The 17,942-nt window shown below is 38.9% G+C and overlaps 1 protein-coding gene across 2 annotated transcripts in view; it reads left to right on the forward strand.

Moving 5' to 3' along the window:
* Window positions 1-17,942, forward strand: part of LOC128231725 (rab GTPase-binding effector protein 1-like) — a 29,401-nt gene that overhangs the window by 1,325 nt on the left and 10,134 nt on the right. Inside the window, exons 2-16 of one of the 2 annotated variants that reach the window (XM_052944851.1) lie at window positions 708-845; window positions 2,087-2,269; window positions 3,239-3,380; window positions 3,603-3,702; window positions 6,035-6,160; window positions 6,704-6,808; window positions 7,266-7,401; window positions 8,281-8,439; window positions 9,158-9,265; window positions 11,343-11,374; window positions 11,729-12,044; window positions 12,635-12,759; window positions 12,974-13,195; window positions 13,421-13,519; window positions 15,568-15,708. In XM_052944851.1, the coding sequence (XP_052800811.1) occupies window positions 708-845; window positions 2,087-2,269; window positions 3,239-3,380; window positions 3,603-3,702; window positions 6,035-6,160; window positions 6,704-6,808; window positions 7,266-7,401; window positions 8,281-8,439; window positions 9,158-9,265; window positions 11,343-11,374; window positions 11,729-12,044; window positions 12,635-12,759; window positions 12,974-13,195; window positions 13,421-13,519; window positions 15,568-15,708 (2,132 nt within the window). The remainder of the gene's footprint in view (window positions 1-707; window positions 846-2,086; window positions 2,270-3,238; window positions 3,381-3,602; window positions 3,703-6,034; window positions 6,161-6,703; window positions 6,809-7,265; window positions 7,402-8,280; window positions 8,440-9,157; window positions 9,266-11,342; window positions 11,375-11,728; window positions 12,045-12,634; window positions 12,760-12,973; window positions 13,196-13,420; window positions 13,520-15,567; window positions 15,709-17,942) is intronic. The other variant, XM_052944852.1, reaches the window with a different exon arrangement.

Consider the following 17,942-nt stretch of genomic DNA (forward strand, 5'->3'; position numbering starts at 1 on the left):
AAAGGTCCTCTTTGAAATCAAATAAAACAAACATATTGTGTTGTAGTAGGTTGCCCAGTTTATAAAACATTTTAGTTAAAGATGACTTTGGTATGCAAGTTTTCAGAGATATTTATCCTCTTTTGTTGTGAAATTGTTTTTGAACTGTTGAAATTATGTTATACCATTCACATAAAATGTACACTTATGTTCAGTTAATGAAAAAGCAGTTTAAGTAAAGTTTAAGTTATCCCATCATTATTCAAAATGTTAATTTCTGAATTAATTATATCGATACTAAACACATTTAAAATTATAAAAATATGACTAATGGTCCCCTTCTGTTGGTTTTAAACTTTATGTAAAACAGGTGTTTCAAAATCTTCCTGGTACTAGGCCTTTCTGGATTGGGCCTTCTTGAAGTGAGCCTTTTTAACACACATTCATTCAATCATGTCAGCACCAAAACCGTGTCAAATGTCAACAGAGAATTAATTCATCTGCAACTAGTTGAAAGTGCCTTAAGTTATATGGCTTTCACTTGAGAGGGAAGTGTTTCATGACAAGACGACAAAGTGAACCTTCTACTTGTTGTACAGTGTTGGTTAAGCCTTTGCTTCTGAGATGCATTCCATATGGTGTGTCTAAACCGTTAATGGATTACTTCCCTTTCAGATCTCATGCTTAACAAACATCAGCTCAGATTTCTACAATTGTCTTTTTTTAAGATGAACTGTTAAAGTTGAAAATGCGGGTCGAACAGTTGGAAGAGAAGGAGAGAGAATTTCTGAAAGCAAAGGAGGAAAATGAGGCAGAGTTTGGCCAAAAACGAGCACGCTTCAAGGAGATCTTTCTGCAGAAAGAAGGTACATGTATATGTATATGAGTAGTCACACATTTACCTAATGTGAATTCTGTCAATAATTGTTTGTGATGTTGCAATTTGTAAGCGGTGCTTAGTACAATTATAGCCGATTTACATTGTAAAATTAAATGATATTCTCATAGAGTTTTTGCGGTGTTTCCTACTAGGAGCGTTGTGATGGCAATTCTTCAGCCACCTCATAGTCATAGTCGTACGCTGTGGAAAGCGAAAAGACAATCAATTGAAATTCATTGTTTTGGTCAAGAATAGTGGGTCTTACACTATGAGACTCATAGTATGAGTGTACTGTACATGACTTGGGGCTCCCACTGGTGATCATCATTGTCACTATTTGCAACAAAAGGAGACAACAAATATTTCATAGTATGTTCTTAAATTGACATTTATAAGCTGTCAATAATGTCAAGTCAATAAACTCTTTGCAGTCTCCATGATATTGAAATTTAGTCTCTTCAGTTATAAAATCAAGCATGTCACGGTTGATATCCTATAATAAGAGCATTACTGGGTTATTTTTTTCAGAATTTTAAAGCTTCAGAGAGTAACAATGAATGATTCAATGACATCATAAGTGATTATGACCCTTCGTAGCAGAAGTGTGCAAATTGTGTTACTGTACATGAGAAAAAGATGGCAACTGGACTTATCTTTGGTGTAATAAAGCAGCGAAGTCAATTAACCCAAAGTTATTACCCTCAAGGATATCCCCTGTCTATTTGGGAATGTGTGAATTAAAATGTTTGTGTATTATAAAAAAAAAGAATGAGAAAACCAGACCAGCAAATTGTTGGTTTTGAGAAGCCCTGTGGAATCCAAAGGGTCACAATTCCTAGCATTTCAGTTGTGCTACATTTGGCAACTGTACATAAGTGATTTGCTTTGAATTTCAATCAGATTTTTAAATGTATGTTAAGTTCTTGATGATGAGAATAAAAGATAGTATCTGTGATACTTACTCAATGGAACAATTTTATGTTATTTTAAATAATAATTATGCTTACTGAACTACTGGACAATACAGACGTGCATGATGCATCTTAAGATACTTGGCTTTAGATTCATGGAATAAATGCTTTCATTGTATACTATCTCCAGAAACTCCAGGGCTAAGAGTTATTGGAAGGTGTGGCTGTGTTACCCTCAACATTATAATTGAAATTCAAGTCTAAATTACTAACTAATTTAATATCTAATGTTTATACTTTGGGTGTATCCATGTAGCTGAGCTGAAAGATTGCCGAGATGAGGTTGAACGAATGTCGGAGGAGCTGGTGTTGGCACGTGGGGAGCTAGCGGACATCAATGCAGCAGTGTCCATCTCAGAGACCAACAAAGAAGAGGAGATTTCCAAGATAAGACAGCAGTGCCAACAGGAGGTGGAGACCATGCAGGCATTACTCCGGGGTAAGATTACACAGCAGTACCAATAGAAGGTGGAGACCATGCAGGCATTACTCCGAGGTAAGATAAGACAGCAGTGCCAACAGGAGGTGGAGACCATGCAGGCATTGCTCCGAGGTAAGATAAGACAGCAGTTCCAACAGGAGGTGAAGACCATGCAGGCATTACTCCGTGGTAAGATAAGACAGCAGTGCCAACAGGAGGTGGAGACCATGACCATGCAATCTGTAAATTTCCAAATAATTCTGTTTTATCTCTATCAATCCTTTTAACATTGGTATGAGTTGAAGAAGTACAATGTCCTTTGATTGGCTCTGAAAATAAATGAAAATATTTCTTTTTTAGTCATTATGCTTGGAAGTTATTATGCAATTTCCATAAAATCAAGATCAAAGATGCTATCAAAACAGTATAACAAGCAAAGCCTGTGCCTGACTGATCGTGTTAGTATAGTGTATATAAATACCATCCATCGATAATCCAATTACCGGTAAGCTACAGGGCAGTGAGGGCATTATTGTTAACACGCTGATGAAATTCAACCCTGTGGTAAACTTGACATAGCTGAATAATTTATAGGTGAACCCAGGGGTTGTTTAAAAATTTGTCAAGCTGGGGAATATGGCATGTATGTAGCTATCTGGTTTTACTTGAGTGGTCCTAGATTCAATCCCTAGCTCTATGTTGCTTATGTGACCTGCAATTGATGACATGTATGAATTTGCACACATTTCTGGTTTTTACCTGTGGAATTTAATTGTGGCATATTATATTCTATTGGATTATTTTGTTTAAGTAATATGAGCAGATAAATCACATCAGAATTATTAATTTAAGTACACCACATGTAGTATGTCTAATAGTAACTAATGGCAACATGGAGTGACATCATCAAAATGTGCAGCTCTCTTACAAATGTACAAACACTAGTTTACTCGAGCCTTCATCTATAAAAGTGCATATGTATGCCAGATGCTGCGGAGGAGGCGTCAAGCTCAACGGCAGCCCAGTACGAGTCTGAGCGGGCGAAACTGCATGAGCTGAACGAGAACTACGAGGAGGAGATTCAGTCTATACGCTCACGACTCTCACAGGAGAGGACACTAGATAAGGGGTATGACTTTCATAACTTCCATGCATGTTCTGTATGTCTGGCTTGAGCCACATTCTGGCTGAGCTGCAATGTGTGGTTTTACTAATAAAATAATATCTGCAATATTTTAACTAAATGAGATCATGTGATGAATATTTAAACTTCATGAATTTTGATTTTTGATATTGAAGAGCGAAGTACATTTAATAAATCTATACAAATAAAGTTCTCCTCTGTTTTCAGAAAGAGTTTTTTGTCGTCGGTGGCTGACATTGTATCTCGCGGCACATCATCACTCGGGGCTCATAGTGACGCCAACACCTTGGAAGACTCAATGAAAAAGGTTGTAGGCATGTTTACTAAATTGGTGAATTATGCCATTATGTCACCATTCAATTGCCTGACATACATTCTGGTATTATATGTAATTAATTATAGTCCTGTCTATATACACAAAATGTAAATACTGTATGAATGCATGAAGAGGGTTTAGGTAGCATGCTTGCTGGGTTTGCAAGGTCCTGTCTGAGTGTTCATACTGTTTGTAAGCTTAAAAAATAGTAATAAATCATAAGGTTTATGCGGAGCTTTAGAACGCTAGTATATAAATGGCAAATCTAAACAAAGTTTTAGTTATGTGGAGTAGTGCAGTTAGTCTCTGTCTACAGGAGCAATTTATGTGGAGAAGTGCTGTGATAACTAGTTAGTCTCTGTCTACAGGAGCACGTTATGTGGAGAAGTGCTGTGCTAACTAGTTAGTCTCTGTCTACAGGGGCAAGTTATGTGGAGTAGTGCTGTGCTAAATAGTTAGTCTCGGTCTACAGGAGCAAGTTATGTGGAGTAGTGCAGTGCTAACTAGTAAGTCTCTGTCTACAGGAGCAAGTTATGTGGAGTAGTGCTGTGCTAACTAGTTAGTCTCTGTCTACAGGAGCAAGTTATGTGGAGTAGTGCTGTGCTAACTAGTTAGTCTCTGTCTACAGGAGCAAGTTATGTGGAGAAGTGCTGTGCTTAATAGTTAGTCTCTGTCTGCAGGAGCAAGTTATGTGGAGTAGTGCTGTGCTAACTAGTTAGTCTCTGTCTACAGGAGCAAGTTATGTGGAGAAGTGCTGTGCTAACTAGTTAGTCTCTGTCTACAGGAGCAAGTTATGTGGAGTAGTGCTGTGCTAACTAGTTAGTCTCTGTCTACAGGAGCAAGTTATGTGGTTAAGTGCTGTGCCAACTAGTTAGTCTCTTTCTACAGGAGCAAGTTATGTGGAATAGTGCAGTGCTAACTAGTTAGTCTCTGTCTACAGGAGCAAGTTATGTGGAGTAGTGCAGTTAGTCTCTGTCTACATGAGCAATTTATGTGGAGAAGTGCTGTGCTAACTAGTAAGTCTCTGTCTACAGGAGCAATTTATGTGGAGTAGTGCTGTGCTAACTAGTTAGTCTCTGTCTACAGGAGCAATTTATGTGGAGAAGTGCTGTGCTAAATAGTTAGTCTCTGTCTACATGAGCAAGTTATGTGGAGTAGTGCAGTGCTAACTAGTTAGTCTCTGTCTACAGGAGCAAGTTATGTGGAGTAGTGCAGTTAGTCTCTGTCTACAAGAGCAAGTTATGTGGAGTAGTGCTGTGCTAACTAGTTAGACTCTGTCTGCAGGAGCAATTTATGTGGAGAAGTGCTGTGCTAACTAGTTAGTCTCTGTCTACAGGAGCAAGTTATGTGAAGTAGTGCTGTGCTAACTAGTTAGTCTCTGTCTACAGGAGCAAGTTATGTGGAGAAGAGCTGTGCTAACTTGTAAGTCTCTGTCTACAGGAGCAAGTTATGTGGAGTAGTGCTGTGCTAACTAGTTAGTCTCTGTCTACAGGAGCAAGTTATGTGGAGTAGTGCTGTGCTAACTAGTTAGTCTCTGTCTACAGGAGCAAGTTATGCGGAGTAGTGCTGTGCTAACTAGTTAGTCTCTGTCTACAGGAGCAAGTTATGTTGAGTAGTGCTGTGCTAACTAGTTAGTCTCTGTCTACAGGAGCAAGTTATGTGGAGAAGAGCTGTGCTAACTTGTAAGTCTCTGTCAGCAGGCTCAAGATATGTAGAGAAGTGATGTGCTTACTAGTTAGTCTCTGTCTACAGGGGAAAGTTATGTGGAGTAGTGCTGTGCTAACTAGTTAGTCTCTGTCTACAGGAGTAAGTTATGTGGAGTAGTGCTGTGCTAACTAGTTAGTCTCTGTCTGCAGGAGCAATTTATGTGGAGTAGTGCTGTGCTAACTTGTAAGTCTCTGTCAGCAGGCTCAAGATATGTGGAGAAGTGCTGTGCTAACTAGTTAGTCTCTGTCTACAGGGGCAAGTTATGTGGAGTAGTGCTGTGCTAACTAGTTAGTCTCTGTCTACAGGGGCAAGTTATGTGGAGTAGTGCTGTGCTAACTAGTTAGTCTCTGTCTACAGGAGCAATTTATGTGGAGTAGTGCTGTGCTAACTAGTTAGTCTCTGTCTACAGGGGCAAGTTATGTGGAGTAGTGCTGTGCTAATAGTTAGCCTCTGTCTTTAGGAGCAATTTATGTGGACAAGTGCTGTGCTAACTTGTAAGTCTCTGTCAGCAGGCTCAAGATATGTGGAGAAGTGCTGTGCTTACTTTTAAATCTGTGTCTACAAGCATAACTTATGTTAAGTTGCTCTGTTCTTACTTGTTAATCTCTATCTATAGGCACAACAAGATGCAGAAATTCTCAAGTCTGTGGTGATGCCCCTCGAAAAAGAAATAGAAGCATTGAAAGAGAAGCTGAAAAGTAGAGAAGATGATATAAAAATGTTGGAAAGACAGAAAATTCAGGTAGTGTAAAGTCACAGGTTTGTTTTTGTGTCGCCTGCAAAGCATGTCAGACATGTAGGGATTACTTTGTTCTGCGGGCAGCAATGGCTGTGTCATTGTCATCAAACTTTAGTCTCCAATCGATTACTTTTGAACAACTTGGTGCTAGGTCTTCAAGCTTGTTACCTATACTGGTCATGATGATTGCATGGCCCGTATTGGTGTCAAAGGTTAAGGTCATGGTGACCATAACATGAAAAATTGTGGCTGCCCTAGGTGGCGGAATTCTGGTATAAAATTAACATTTTAAGGGCATCTGTTTGATTAAATGTACAAAAAGAGTTCTGAAAGAGGCCATATCATCTCTGACATATGTTTTGTAGTTTATTCTTACTACTTGCTTTCTTGTCAGATCACTTCCCTCTTGGTTCATTTTCTGATCTGTGCTATTATTTATGCCCAAGGAGTTCAATAACTTTGTTTAAATGCTTTGTAATTCCCTGTTGTCTTGCTAATGGGATCTTTCACTGCTCTGTCCTGAATGTTTGTGCATCTGTGTGTCAGCTCCAGGAGCGGCTAGTCTCCGCGGATACAGGGGAATTGCCGACAAGTCCAGTGAAGACCACTTCCCTGCCCTCACTCGACGAAATCACAAACCCGGAGGAGAAGGTAAACACTGGCTTTATTCATGAAACATCTCTCCACTAATCCTTCGCTTAACTCTCAAGCATGACAACACACTGCATCTACCATCTTGATATTTCTTTTTGTCATGGTATGTTTTGAAGAATATATGTGTTTCTTTGGACCAATTATTTTGAACAAGTTTTGTATACCCCGTATAAAAGCTGTATTGACAATGTACTGAAATAATTTATGTGAACAATATAAAACTAATCACAGTTTTACTTTCTGCACTACATGTATTAAAACAGTTTGAAACGCAATGCAAAAAGTCATGGCAGATATCAAAATCTTGAATTGGGCTAAAAAAAACAGATTTATTTCAGCAAAAACATAGCATTAAGGAAAATTGTTATGAAAATTTCTGCATTTTGATATTAATTGTTTGACTTAAATTGAAACAAAGTCCTGTCAATGCATTAATTAGCTTAAACTGTTATAGATTGAGAAGCTGATAAAGTACCTGAAGGCCGAGAAGGCGTCTCGTACGGACCTGGAGATGTTCGTGGCCGTCATCAACACACAGAAGACCGCAATGCAGGATGAGAATGACAAACTCAGGGAAGAACTCAGCGAAGGTAACACATTGGAGTTCTTATATGTGTTTCATACTTCTAAGCTCATCTGAGCTCTACATGTTCAGGGTGATCTTTTCCAATTGCTTCAAACGACATTTCCTTCTAAACCAACGCCGAGGCCAATTTAGATGAAACTACACTGGTATGCTCTTTGGATAGTGCCCTTTCAAAATTGTTCAAAGAAATAAATTCAATGCAGAACTCTGGTCACCATGGCAACTAAAAGGAAAAACTTTAAAATTCTTATTGACAAAAGGAGGCTTAGTTTTTAGTGTGTTACACTGTCTAGCGGTCCTCTACAAGGTTTGTTTAAATTATGATATTTGTTATGAAGCATCTTATTTTGAAGCTAAAGCAATGAAAATTTGGACCATGTGTACAGTTTTGTAATCAAATATCAATGTTGCACTTACGTTGTACTTGGATGACCTCAACCACACATTGACAATACTTGGTCATAGTTTAATCCATAGTTGCATTGCCATAAACTCATTTATTCTAATAAAAAAAACAAATGTTTAAAACTCATTCATCTAAGCAATTTAGGGCGGTCGTGACATTCTTGGTATGTATCTGATGTAGGGCTTCTCCAAACTGATAATTTGTTGGTCTGGATGGATTTTGGCCAAGCTTGACTGATTTAAGTAACAGAAAATGGCTCAAAAATTAGTCCAAAATATGTTCATTTTTCTGTATAATTTCAGTTTAAAAGTCAGAAAATGTAGAAATTGTATTACACAAACATTGTTTGTCACTCACACATCCTTTAGCTGTTCATGTCTAACAGGTAACACACCACCAATTGGTCACGACCGCCTCACACTGGGTATATTTGCTCAATGTCTGTGTTTCTGACACACCGTCCAATTGTGCTTTCAGTGTGCAGTATTCTTGACGAGGAGAAACGTGGCCACTCACAGCTGAAGGAGACGTGGCAGATGGCCAATGACCAGTTCCTTGAGTCTCAGCGACTCATGATGATGGACATGAGACGGATGGAAGGGCTCCTCTCCGCCGAGCAACAGAGGCTCTTGGCTGGTATGGTTGATTTGGAATAATACCTCAAGCATGCCTGGTCAGTTGCATCTGTGCAATCGACCACATCAGCCTGCAGTGCCTCCATATTTTGGTTAAACAAATGTAGTGTCACCCTGTTGAGCCTGGGCGATCCGGCATTTGTTGGAAATAGATCACCCTGGAGCAACCCGAACCATACATGTTCATTCCAGACCAAACACAGATGAATGCCATTGTGGTACTGGAGTAATCCGTGTTGGCTCTGGTTTATCAGTTGTGGTGCTGTGTAGGGTCCGGGCTGGTGACAATGTTTTTGCGACCGTCGAGGTACTGTGGACACAATATCCCCAAGTATCACCCAGATCAAGATATCTCTTGATCCGGGATGTTCTTTGTTAATCAACGGTGCTCCACGTTGGGTCTGACTTCTTTGAGACTAGCTTTAGTTAAGAAATGACTTCAGATGTTTTATGATTACCTGCACAGGATAACATTACCTAGGCAAGAAGCTCAGTAACTACTAGTTTAACTGTCTACAAACATCTAGAGACCAAAGGTTTTTCTAAATTCCTCCTTGAATACAAAACAAAAGTTTTATCAGCAAAACCTTCGTTCTACAGTATGGGAGAGACACAATAGTTAATAGGTCTACTGTTTCTAATTGCTAGCTGTGCGTACATGCATGGGTGGAAGTATCAAGATATTGGCAGCTAATAGCTTTTGGCTGTTTGTGTTTCAGAGCAACAGAAGAAAGACCAGGAGCGTGAGGCCCAGGAGAGAAAGGTGAAAGAGTTGGAGGAAGCTAGAAAGAGGCAGCAGCAGGAGGCCAGTCTACAGGCAAATATAGGTGAGGCCAGTCTACAGGCAAATATAAGTGAGGCCAGTCTACAGGCAAATATAAGTGAGGCCAGTCTACAGGCAAATAAAGGTGAGGTCAGTCTACAGGCAAATATAAGGGAAGCCAGTCTACAGGAAAATATATGTGAGGCCAGTCTACAGGCAAATATAAGTGAGGCCAGTCTACAGACAAATATAGGTGAGGCCAGTCTACAGGCAAATATAATTGAGGCCAGTCTACAGGCAAATATAGCTGAGGCCAGTCTACAGGCAAATATAAGTGAAGCCAGTCTACAGGCAAATATAAGTGAGGCCAGTCTACAGGCAAATATAAGTGAGGCCAGTCTACAGGCAAATATAGGTGAGGCCAGTCTACAGACAAGTATAGGTGAGGCCAGTCTACAGACAAGTATAGGTGAGGCCAGTCTGCAGACAAATATAGGTGAGGCCAGTAAATGGGCAAATATAGGTGAGGCCAGTCTACCGGCAAATATAGGTGAGGCAAGTCTACAGGCAAATATAGGTGAGGCAAGTCTACAGGCAAATATAGGTGAGGCAAGTCTACAGGCAAATATAGGTGAGGCAAGTCTACAGGCATATACTGTGAAATCATTTATATTTGTGGGCTTGAAATTTCGTGGTTTTTCGAAAAAGGACAATTTCAGGGGTACTTAAATTCATGGATTTTCATTTTTTGAGAAAATTTTCCTAACTGTTGGCCTAAATCGTCTGCAAATTCACCATGTGCCGATCTCGTGCTATGTATCTTATATATATATAATATGACCCTTTAATGGGACTTTATGTCAATTATTCCATGTCAATTATAGCTTGATAGGTAATTTAAGAGTCATTAATAAAGATGCACCCACATCCAGGTTATCAAAAGGTGAATCCATTGAATGTCAATTAAGATTTTTTGGGAATTGTTAAAACACGGGAAGAGCGTTTAATCAAATAATTGATTAAATATTTGATCAAAGAAACTAAATAAAGTGGCGACGCTTTAACACATGAGATTGATTATCTGCATGTATTGTATGTGCCTCACAGGAGATTGATAAATAGCTTGCTTTAATGTTCTGGCAATGCGGCAAGGCAGTACAAAAAACTGAATGCAAGTACTAATAATTGACTTTTATGAATTATCATTGAGGTTAAATAATATATAATATAAAACATATTACTAGTAAAATAAACAATGATTTAGGTTCTTGTAAGTTGTATACCTCAACCATGTATATTATTGAGAATACATGTATACCCTTTTAGATTGCCAGTATGATTTCAGAATTAAAGGTCAAATTTTCATTGGGATCTTGAATTCGTGGATAAGCCAATCAACGAAATCCATGAAATTTATTGTCCCACAAATATTTATGATTTCACAGTATAGGTGAGGCCAGTCTTCTGAATATTAAAGGTGAGGCCAGTCTTCTGAATATTAAAAGGTGAGGCCAGTCTTCTGAATATTAAAAGTGAGGCCAGTCTTCAGGCAAATATAGTTGAAGCCAGTCTACAGGCAGATAGTTGAAGCCAGTCTACAGGCAGATAGTTGAAGCCAGTCTATGGGCAAATATAAGTGAACAGATGACCCCTATGTTTTGAGGTCAGTAAGTTAAAGGTGCTCAATGAAAACATTTTCCGCATAATAACTCAACAGAGTTTTGTACAGTGAATCTTCAATGTCAGGTTGACTAGTATGACCCCTGTTTGAAGGGTGTTAGTAGACCAAAGTCAAGGTCATAGTTAACAGCCTCATGAAAACTTTGTCTGCAGTTCAAGGTCTGAAATTAATAATCAGTGCATTTCTTGTTAAAACATCTTGATTCATTCTTCCACATGTTTCTGATAAACGGTACTCGAGCAGCATTATGTCTGACAAACATCTCTTCTGTTAGTTATGTTAGGATTGTTGAGGCAGTCTTCTGTCTTGTATTTGTAAGGTAGCGTTTTTAAAAGAAGACAGTGATGGGTAGACTCCTACATTTATAGACTATTTGTTCTTTTACTGTTAAGATTGGAATGCTATTTGTAGCTGCTGTATTTGCAATGATTATGATATCACAAAATGGTATTTATTTTAGACGCTGCAAAAAAAGTAGAGGAAGCCACAAAGGTATGTCTACATGTCATTTTATGACTGCTGTTCAAAATACAGATACATGTAATACAGTTATTCTGTAAACGTCTAAACAAAAAGCAACTAAAAACAGTTGATGTTGTTTTCATGAATATGGAAATGATATTGTAAAGAAGTATTTGTATCTTGACTAAAATGACCTCAAAAGAAGTCGGATGAATGTTTGATTAATTATTTCATTTGTTATATTTAAGATAAGATCAGCAGATCGCGTTGCTTGTTTTAAACATGAATAAAACAAAATTTAAAACTATTGTCAGGCTTAGCCAACTTAACATATCTGCAAAAACTCATAATTTTATCATTACAACTGTCGCATCTGCTTTCCAGAAGTTACGTAAGAAAGACCCGAAGCTGCTGGACCTGTCACGTGACCACAGTGTCTCCAATACGTCCATAAATTCCACTGCCTCCCTGGACTCTTTCGCCTTCGACGACAGCAGCCTTGCGGAACCCATCCCCGCCTCCTTGAAGAAGTCCCACTCCAACTCTGAGATAGCCTCACTGTCAGAACAGGACTTGATCGATGGTGGCGCTCACGAGACTCGGTCACTGAACGAGGCAGACAACCTCACCATACGTATCAGTCCAGAGAAAGTGATCAACCTGCCATCGCTCACAGAGGCACAAGTCCGGGCTATCATGGGTTAGATTCTGTCATTTATCTGTACAAGGATTTTTGAGGATTATTTATGTAACATTAACATTATTTCTTTCTAGTTTCTTTGTTTTTTGAAGAAAAAAAAGTTATTGTCAAAGACTTGGTATCATCAACGTCATTGTGCAGAATCTTCAGCCTTGGCCATAAAAATATATTTATCAAGATATTCAAATAGAACTAGGTACTCAGACATGTTGCCAGATACAACATACACATGTACTGCAATGTCCATAACACTGACTTAAATAATAATAGCAAGTTATGCTTCTTTATGGTTTGAAAAAGTTATGTACATGGAACTTCGAACAGATGTTACTAGTTACAAAATGCACATGTGTAACAAAGTACATAACACTGGCTTAAATACTTGTTGTTACAAGTTGTTAAAACTTGTCTGTAACTTAGTAACTATTTAAAATAAGTAACTATTCAAAATATGCACATTAAACTTTGTAAACATGTTACCAGTAAGAATGTGCATATAGCTCTTGCTTCAATTAGTTTTGACTCAGTCCCATTATTGACTTAAAAGGCCAGTCGAACACATTTGATTTAAATGCTGTCAAATCCTGCAGACCCAACCCCAGAGAACGAGGCTAGAAAAAGCCTTGTTGCAAGCGCCAAGTTGAAGCAGGAGGGTGTGTCCCTGGAGGGGAGAAGACTTGTCAGTGACCGAGAGTGGAGCCTACTACAGGAAGAGGTATACAATTCCTCCAGGCTTAAACTTCTGACTGTTAACTGGTGCTCACAAATATATTTGTAAAAAAGTTAAAACGGTATAAAACATACAATCAATTATAAGTAAGTAAAAAGATTCACAATGTTGCAATACAATTTAAGTATCAATCGCTTTGCTCTCTCCTCTTGTGGTCTCTCGTGTGTTTTATCTATAACTTGTTGGTGTATGTCTGCAGCTGCGAGGTGCACGTGAGAAGCTTGGCCGGCCGTGTGACATGTGTAACAACTACGAGGCCCAGCTACAGGGCGTTCAGGATGAGTTCCGACAGGAGCAGGCGAGTTTCCGGGCTCTGGAGAGGGAGTCGCACGCCCAGAAACAGACCATTGACAGCCAGAAACAGTATGTCTCTGAGCTGGAGGAGAAACTGCGCACGGCTGCTCATGAGCAGATAGAGGAGGTGGGTGTACGCAGTGGTCTGCAAGGTCGATCTGTTCATGAAATACATTTAGTCAATCTTTGACTTGATTAACAGATGCAGAACTATGGATTGCAGACTTGTTATGCTTGCCTTTTTCATATACTCATCATTGTAACAATCCCCATAGAGTGATAGATGATAATAATTGAACTAGATGAGAGGTTATTGTAGCTACTTGAGCAGCTTTACTTTTGTTGTTGACAGATAAGCGTGATGTCTCACAAGACAAAGGAGTGTGAGAGGTACATCAGTGAACTACGGCAACAGACAACAAACACACACATGGAGCTGCAGGACCAGATGGTATGCACTAGGACTCAGGAATGCCATATTTGCTATTTAAACATCTCACATTCTCAAGACATCAAGGTTTATTAAACAATTTCAAGTCATTACAACCTCAGATATTAGCTGAGGAAGAGGTTCATGAAAATGGTATTAAAATTGTATTTTAGAGGTAATTCCGAGTTTTGGGTTAATTTACCGGTACACCAAAAAAGAATTATCCAATTTACTTGTAGAATATACATGTATAACTTATGAGCAAATTCATTATCGCAAAAGATATTTGTACTTATAAGACATCTATCTCATCATGCTCGTGAGGTGAGTTCTAATAATGTAGTTTAATTTTGCTGTATAAAAATGGTCAAAATTGAATCTTATAACCGAAACTTGGTTTATTTCAAAACCTTTCTGTACCACCTTTTTTTGATGAATAATACATGCTAAGGAAATACCTAATTGTTATCCAAAATTTTGTATCAATTGCTAGGTCATGTTTGTCAAGTCTGCTTGCGGTGAGCGACTCATAGCTGTCTCAGTGGCAGTGTATTTGTGTGCATGAGTGTGTGCATCCATTCAGACTGACCCTTGTTCAGGCTGTATGTTGACCATACATAATAGGATTTAAAAAAAAATACTTGCCTTAAAGGTTCACCATGATGAGGTGGTGTGTCTTGCACAAGACCCGGGTCTGTACTTCAAATGTCAAGGTCATGCTTAGAGGTCAAAGGTTGAAATGATCCTTGTCTGGGCTGTATCTTGACCATGCATTATAGGATTTTAAAAAACTTGCTACGAAGGTTTTCCATGATGAGGTGGCGTGTCCTGCTCAAGGCAAATGTCTGTACCTCAAGGGTCAAGGTCACACTTAGAGTTCAAAGGTTGAAATGATCCTTATCCTGTCTGTATCTCGACCATGCATTAGGAGATTCTTAAAGAACTTGACAGGACGGTTAACCATGATGAGGTGGCGTGTTGCTCACAAGAACAAGGTCTGTACCTCAAAGATCAAGGTCATGCTCAGATGTCAAAGGCTACAATGATTTTTGTCTGGGCTGTTTCTTGGCCAAACATAGGATTTTCCAAGAACTTGCCATGAAGGATCACCTTGATGAGGTGGTGTGTTGGGCACAAGGCCCAGGTTTGTACCTCAAAGGTCAAGTATACTTAGAGGTCAAAAATTGAACAAAATACTGTTGATAGGACTGTACATCGTCTCTGTCCGCCTCTCAACAAAGCATTACAAAATTTAAAAAAACAAAAAAAACTAGACATTAATGTTTATAACGATCAACACAGATCACATGGGTAATTACTCAGTCCAAGGTCGTGACCTCAAAGATACACATAGAGGTGAAATGTCAAAATGTCCACTATGAGACTGGTCTGGACCGAGCAGTGTCCAGGCTGTATCTATACCATGCATTATTGATTTTTCAAAAAACTTGCCATGGAGGTTCACCATGATAAAACAGGTCTGTTGCAGGTTCCATGTATTGTTCAATCCCAAGTTATGGTGTGTTGCAATTGAATGGTAGAGCATTATGTCTGTGTCAAAGGCTCTTTCAATGGGCTCCAATGCCGCCATTAAATGATATTGAATGTTGGAAGATTACCTGTATTTTAATTTGATTGACTGGTCTCCTTTGATTATGTGCAATCTACATATCAGAATATGCCTACAAACAACAGTTATTTACATGTATGTGGAATTTTAAGTAAATGTATTGCATTCAAGTTGTGGTTTTATCATTGTTTATATATTTTTGAAGAAAAACAAAAAGTATTGTAGTACTTTACAAATATGTACTTATGAAAAACACCAAATGTGTGTTGTGTCTTCGCTGCAGCATAAGATGTAAAGCCAGCATAAGGCCGTACTAGTCTGGTTACAGGAGAAACACTTGAAACATAACATAATTATTCACATGTTTTCTCTGGCAGCTTGTGATGTCTAGCCAGCGCAAGGTGGTGCAGAGAGAGCCTGGCAGGTTACAGGGGGAGATTGACTCCCTACAGAGGAAACACTCAAAACATAACATAATTATTCACATTTTCTCTGGCAGCGTGAGATGTCTAGTCAGCGCGAGGTGGTACAAAGAGAGCTGGTCCGGTTACAGGAGGAGAATGACTCCCTTCAGGGGAAACACTCAAAACATGCTGAACAGCTCCAAAATGAGGACATCAATCTGCCTAACAACCTCGATGTAAGCTGAATATGTATGGGCTGAATATCTCAGACAAGTTTGATAACCAGCCATATCACTTTAGGCACACAAGAGTTATCACCCTTCAATTATAGAAATAACCTAATATTGGTCTTTCGTTATGACCCTAGAATTGGCAAAAATTGTATAAACAGTTCCCACTCCTCTAAATAGGCTTAATGAACTACTTATTACAAAACTTGGTGTCATAAATAGGTCAGGCGTATTTTGCGACAGTTGGGCACTTGTTTTTTTTTGCTCACCTGTCACTTTGTGACAAGGTGAGCTTTTGTAATCGCCTTTTGTCCGTCGTGCGTCGTCCGTCAACAATTTACGACATCTCCTCCTTAACCGCTGGGCCAATATTAATAAAACTTCATAGGGATGTTCCTTGGGTGGTCTTCTATCAAAGTTGTTCAAAGAATTCAATTCCATGCAGAACTCTGGTTGCCATGGCAACCAAAAGGAAAAACTTTAAAAATCTTCTTCTCCCAAACCACAAGGCTTAGGCCGTTGATATATGGTAGGTAGGATCACCAAATGGTCCTCTACCAAGATTGTTCAAATTATGGCCCTTGGGTCAAAATTGGCCCCGCCCCGGGGGGGTCACGGGTATTCTCTATATGTTTATAGTTAAAACTTAAAAAATCTTCTCCTCTCAACTTACTTGGACTAGAGCTGAGATATTTGGCATGATTCATCGTCTAGTGGACCTTTACAAAGATTGTTCAAATTATGGCCTTGGGGTCAAAATAAGCCCCGCCCCCGGGGGTCATGGGTTTTCTCTATATGTTTATAGTGAAAACTTCAAAAATCTTCTCCTTTGAACTTACTTGGACTAGAGCTTAGATATTTGGCATGATTCATCGTCTAGTGGACCTCTACAAAGATTGTTCAAATTATGGCCTTGGGGTCAAAATTGGCCCCGCCCCGGGGGTCATGGGTATACTTGATAAGTTAATAGTTAAAACTTCAAAAACCTTCTCCTCTTAACTTACTTAGACTAGAGCTTAGATATTTGGTATGATTCATCGTCTAGTGGACCTCTACAAAGATTGTTCAAATTATGGCCCTGGGGTCAAAATTGGCCCCGCCCCTGGGGGGTCATGGGTTTTCTCTATATGTTTATAGTAAAAAAAATCAAAAATCTCCTCTGAACTTACGTTGCTTAGAGCTTAGATATTTGGCATGATTCATCGTCTAGTGGACCTCTACAAAGATTGTTCAAATTATGGCCTTGGGGTCAAAATTGGCCCCGCCCCGGGGGGTTAGGGTATTCTCTATATGTTTATAGTTAAAACTTCAAAAATGTTCTCCTCTGAACTTACTTGGACTAGAGCTTAGATATTTGGCATGATTCATCGTCTAGTGGACCTCTACAAAGATTGTTCAAATTATGGCCTTGGGGTCAAAATTGGCCCCGCCCCCTTGGGGGGTCATGGGTTTTCTCTATATGTTTATAGTGAAAACTTCAAAAATCATCTCCTCTGAACTTACGTGGCTTAGAGCTTAGATATTTGGCATGATTCATCTTCTAGTGGACCTCTACAAAGTTTGTTCAAATTATGGCCCTGGGGTCAAAATTGGTCACACCCCGGGGCTGATGGGTTTTCTCTATATGTGTTATAGTGAAAACTTAAAAAATCTTCTCCGAACTCACAAAGACAAGTAACGTCTTAATTTAAACTGGATAACATATTTAGTACACATACCAATTTTAAATATGGGCCACATACAACAATTAATAACAAATATACATATATAGATACACACGTAAAATCAAGTAGTGACAAGAGCTTAGCCATTTGGCAAGATATATCATCTAGTTGACTTGTACCAATATTGTTCAATCTTTGGCCCTGGGTTCAAAAAATGGCCCCACCCGGGCGGTCATGGGTTTCCTTATATATGTATATGATGAAAACTTAAAAAATCTTCTTCTCCGAAACCAAAAGGCGAAGGCCTGAGATATTTGGTATGAAGCATCGTTTATCGGACCACTATTAAGATTGTTCAAACTTTAGCCCTGGGGTCAAAATTGGCCTCGCCCCGTGTTCATAGGCTTAGGTTTTCAATATTTGTATATAATGGAAGAATGTGCAATATATGACAGGTGAGCGATTCAGGGCCATTTGGCCCTCTTGTTTAATATTTATGTAAGTGTTTTTATTATCATGTTTGATCATTTTCTTCAATAATTTCAGAATAAAGGAAAAGTATGTTTTCAATTCCCT

Source organism: Mya arenaria, chromosome 4, assembly GCF_026914265.1.
Source record: "Mya arenaria isolate MELC-2E11 chromosome 4, ASM2691426v1".
In the NCBI taxonomy this organism is placed as follows: Eukaryota; Metazoa; Mollusca; class Bivalvia; order Myida; family Myidae; genus Mya; species Mya arenaria.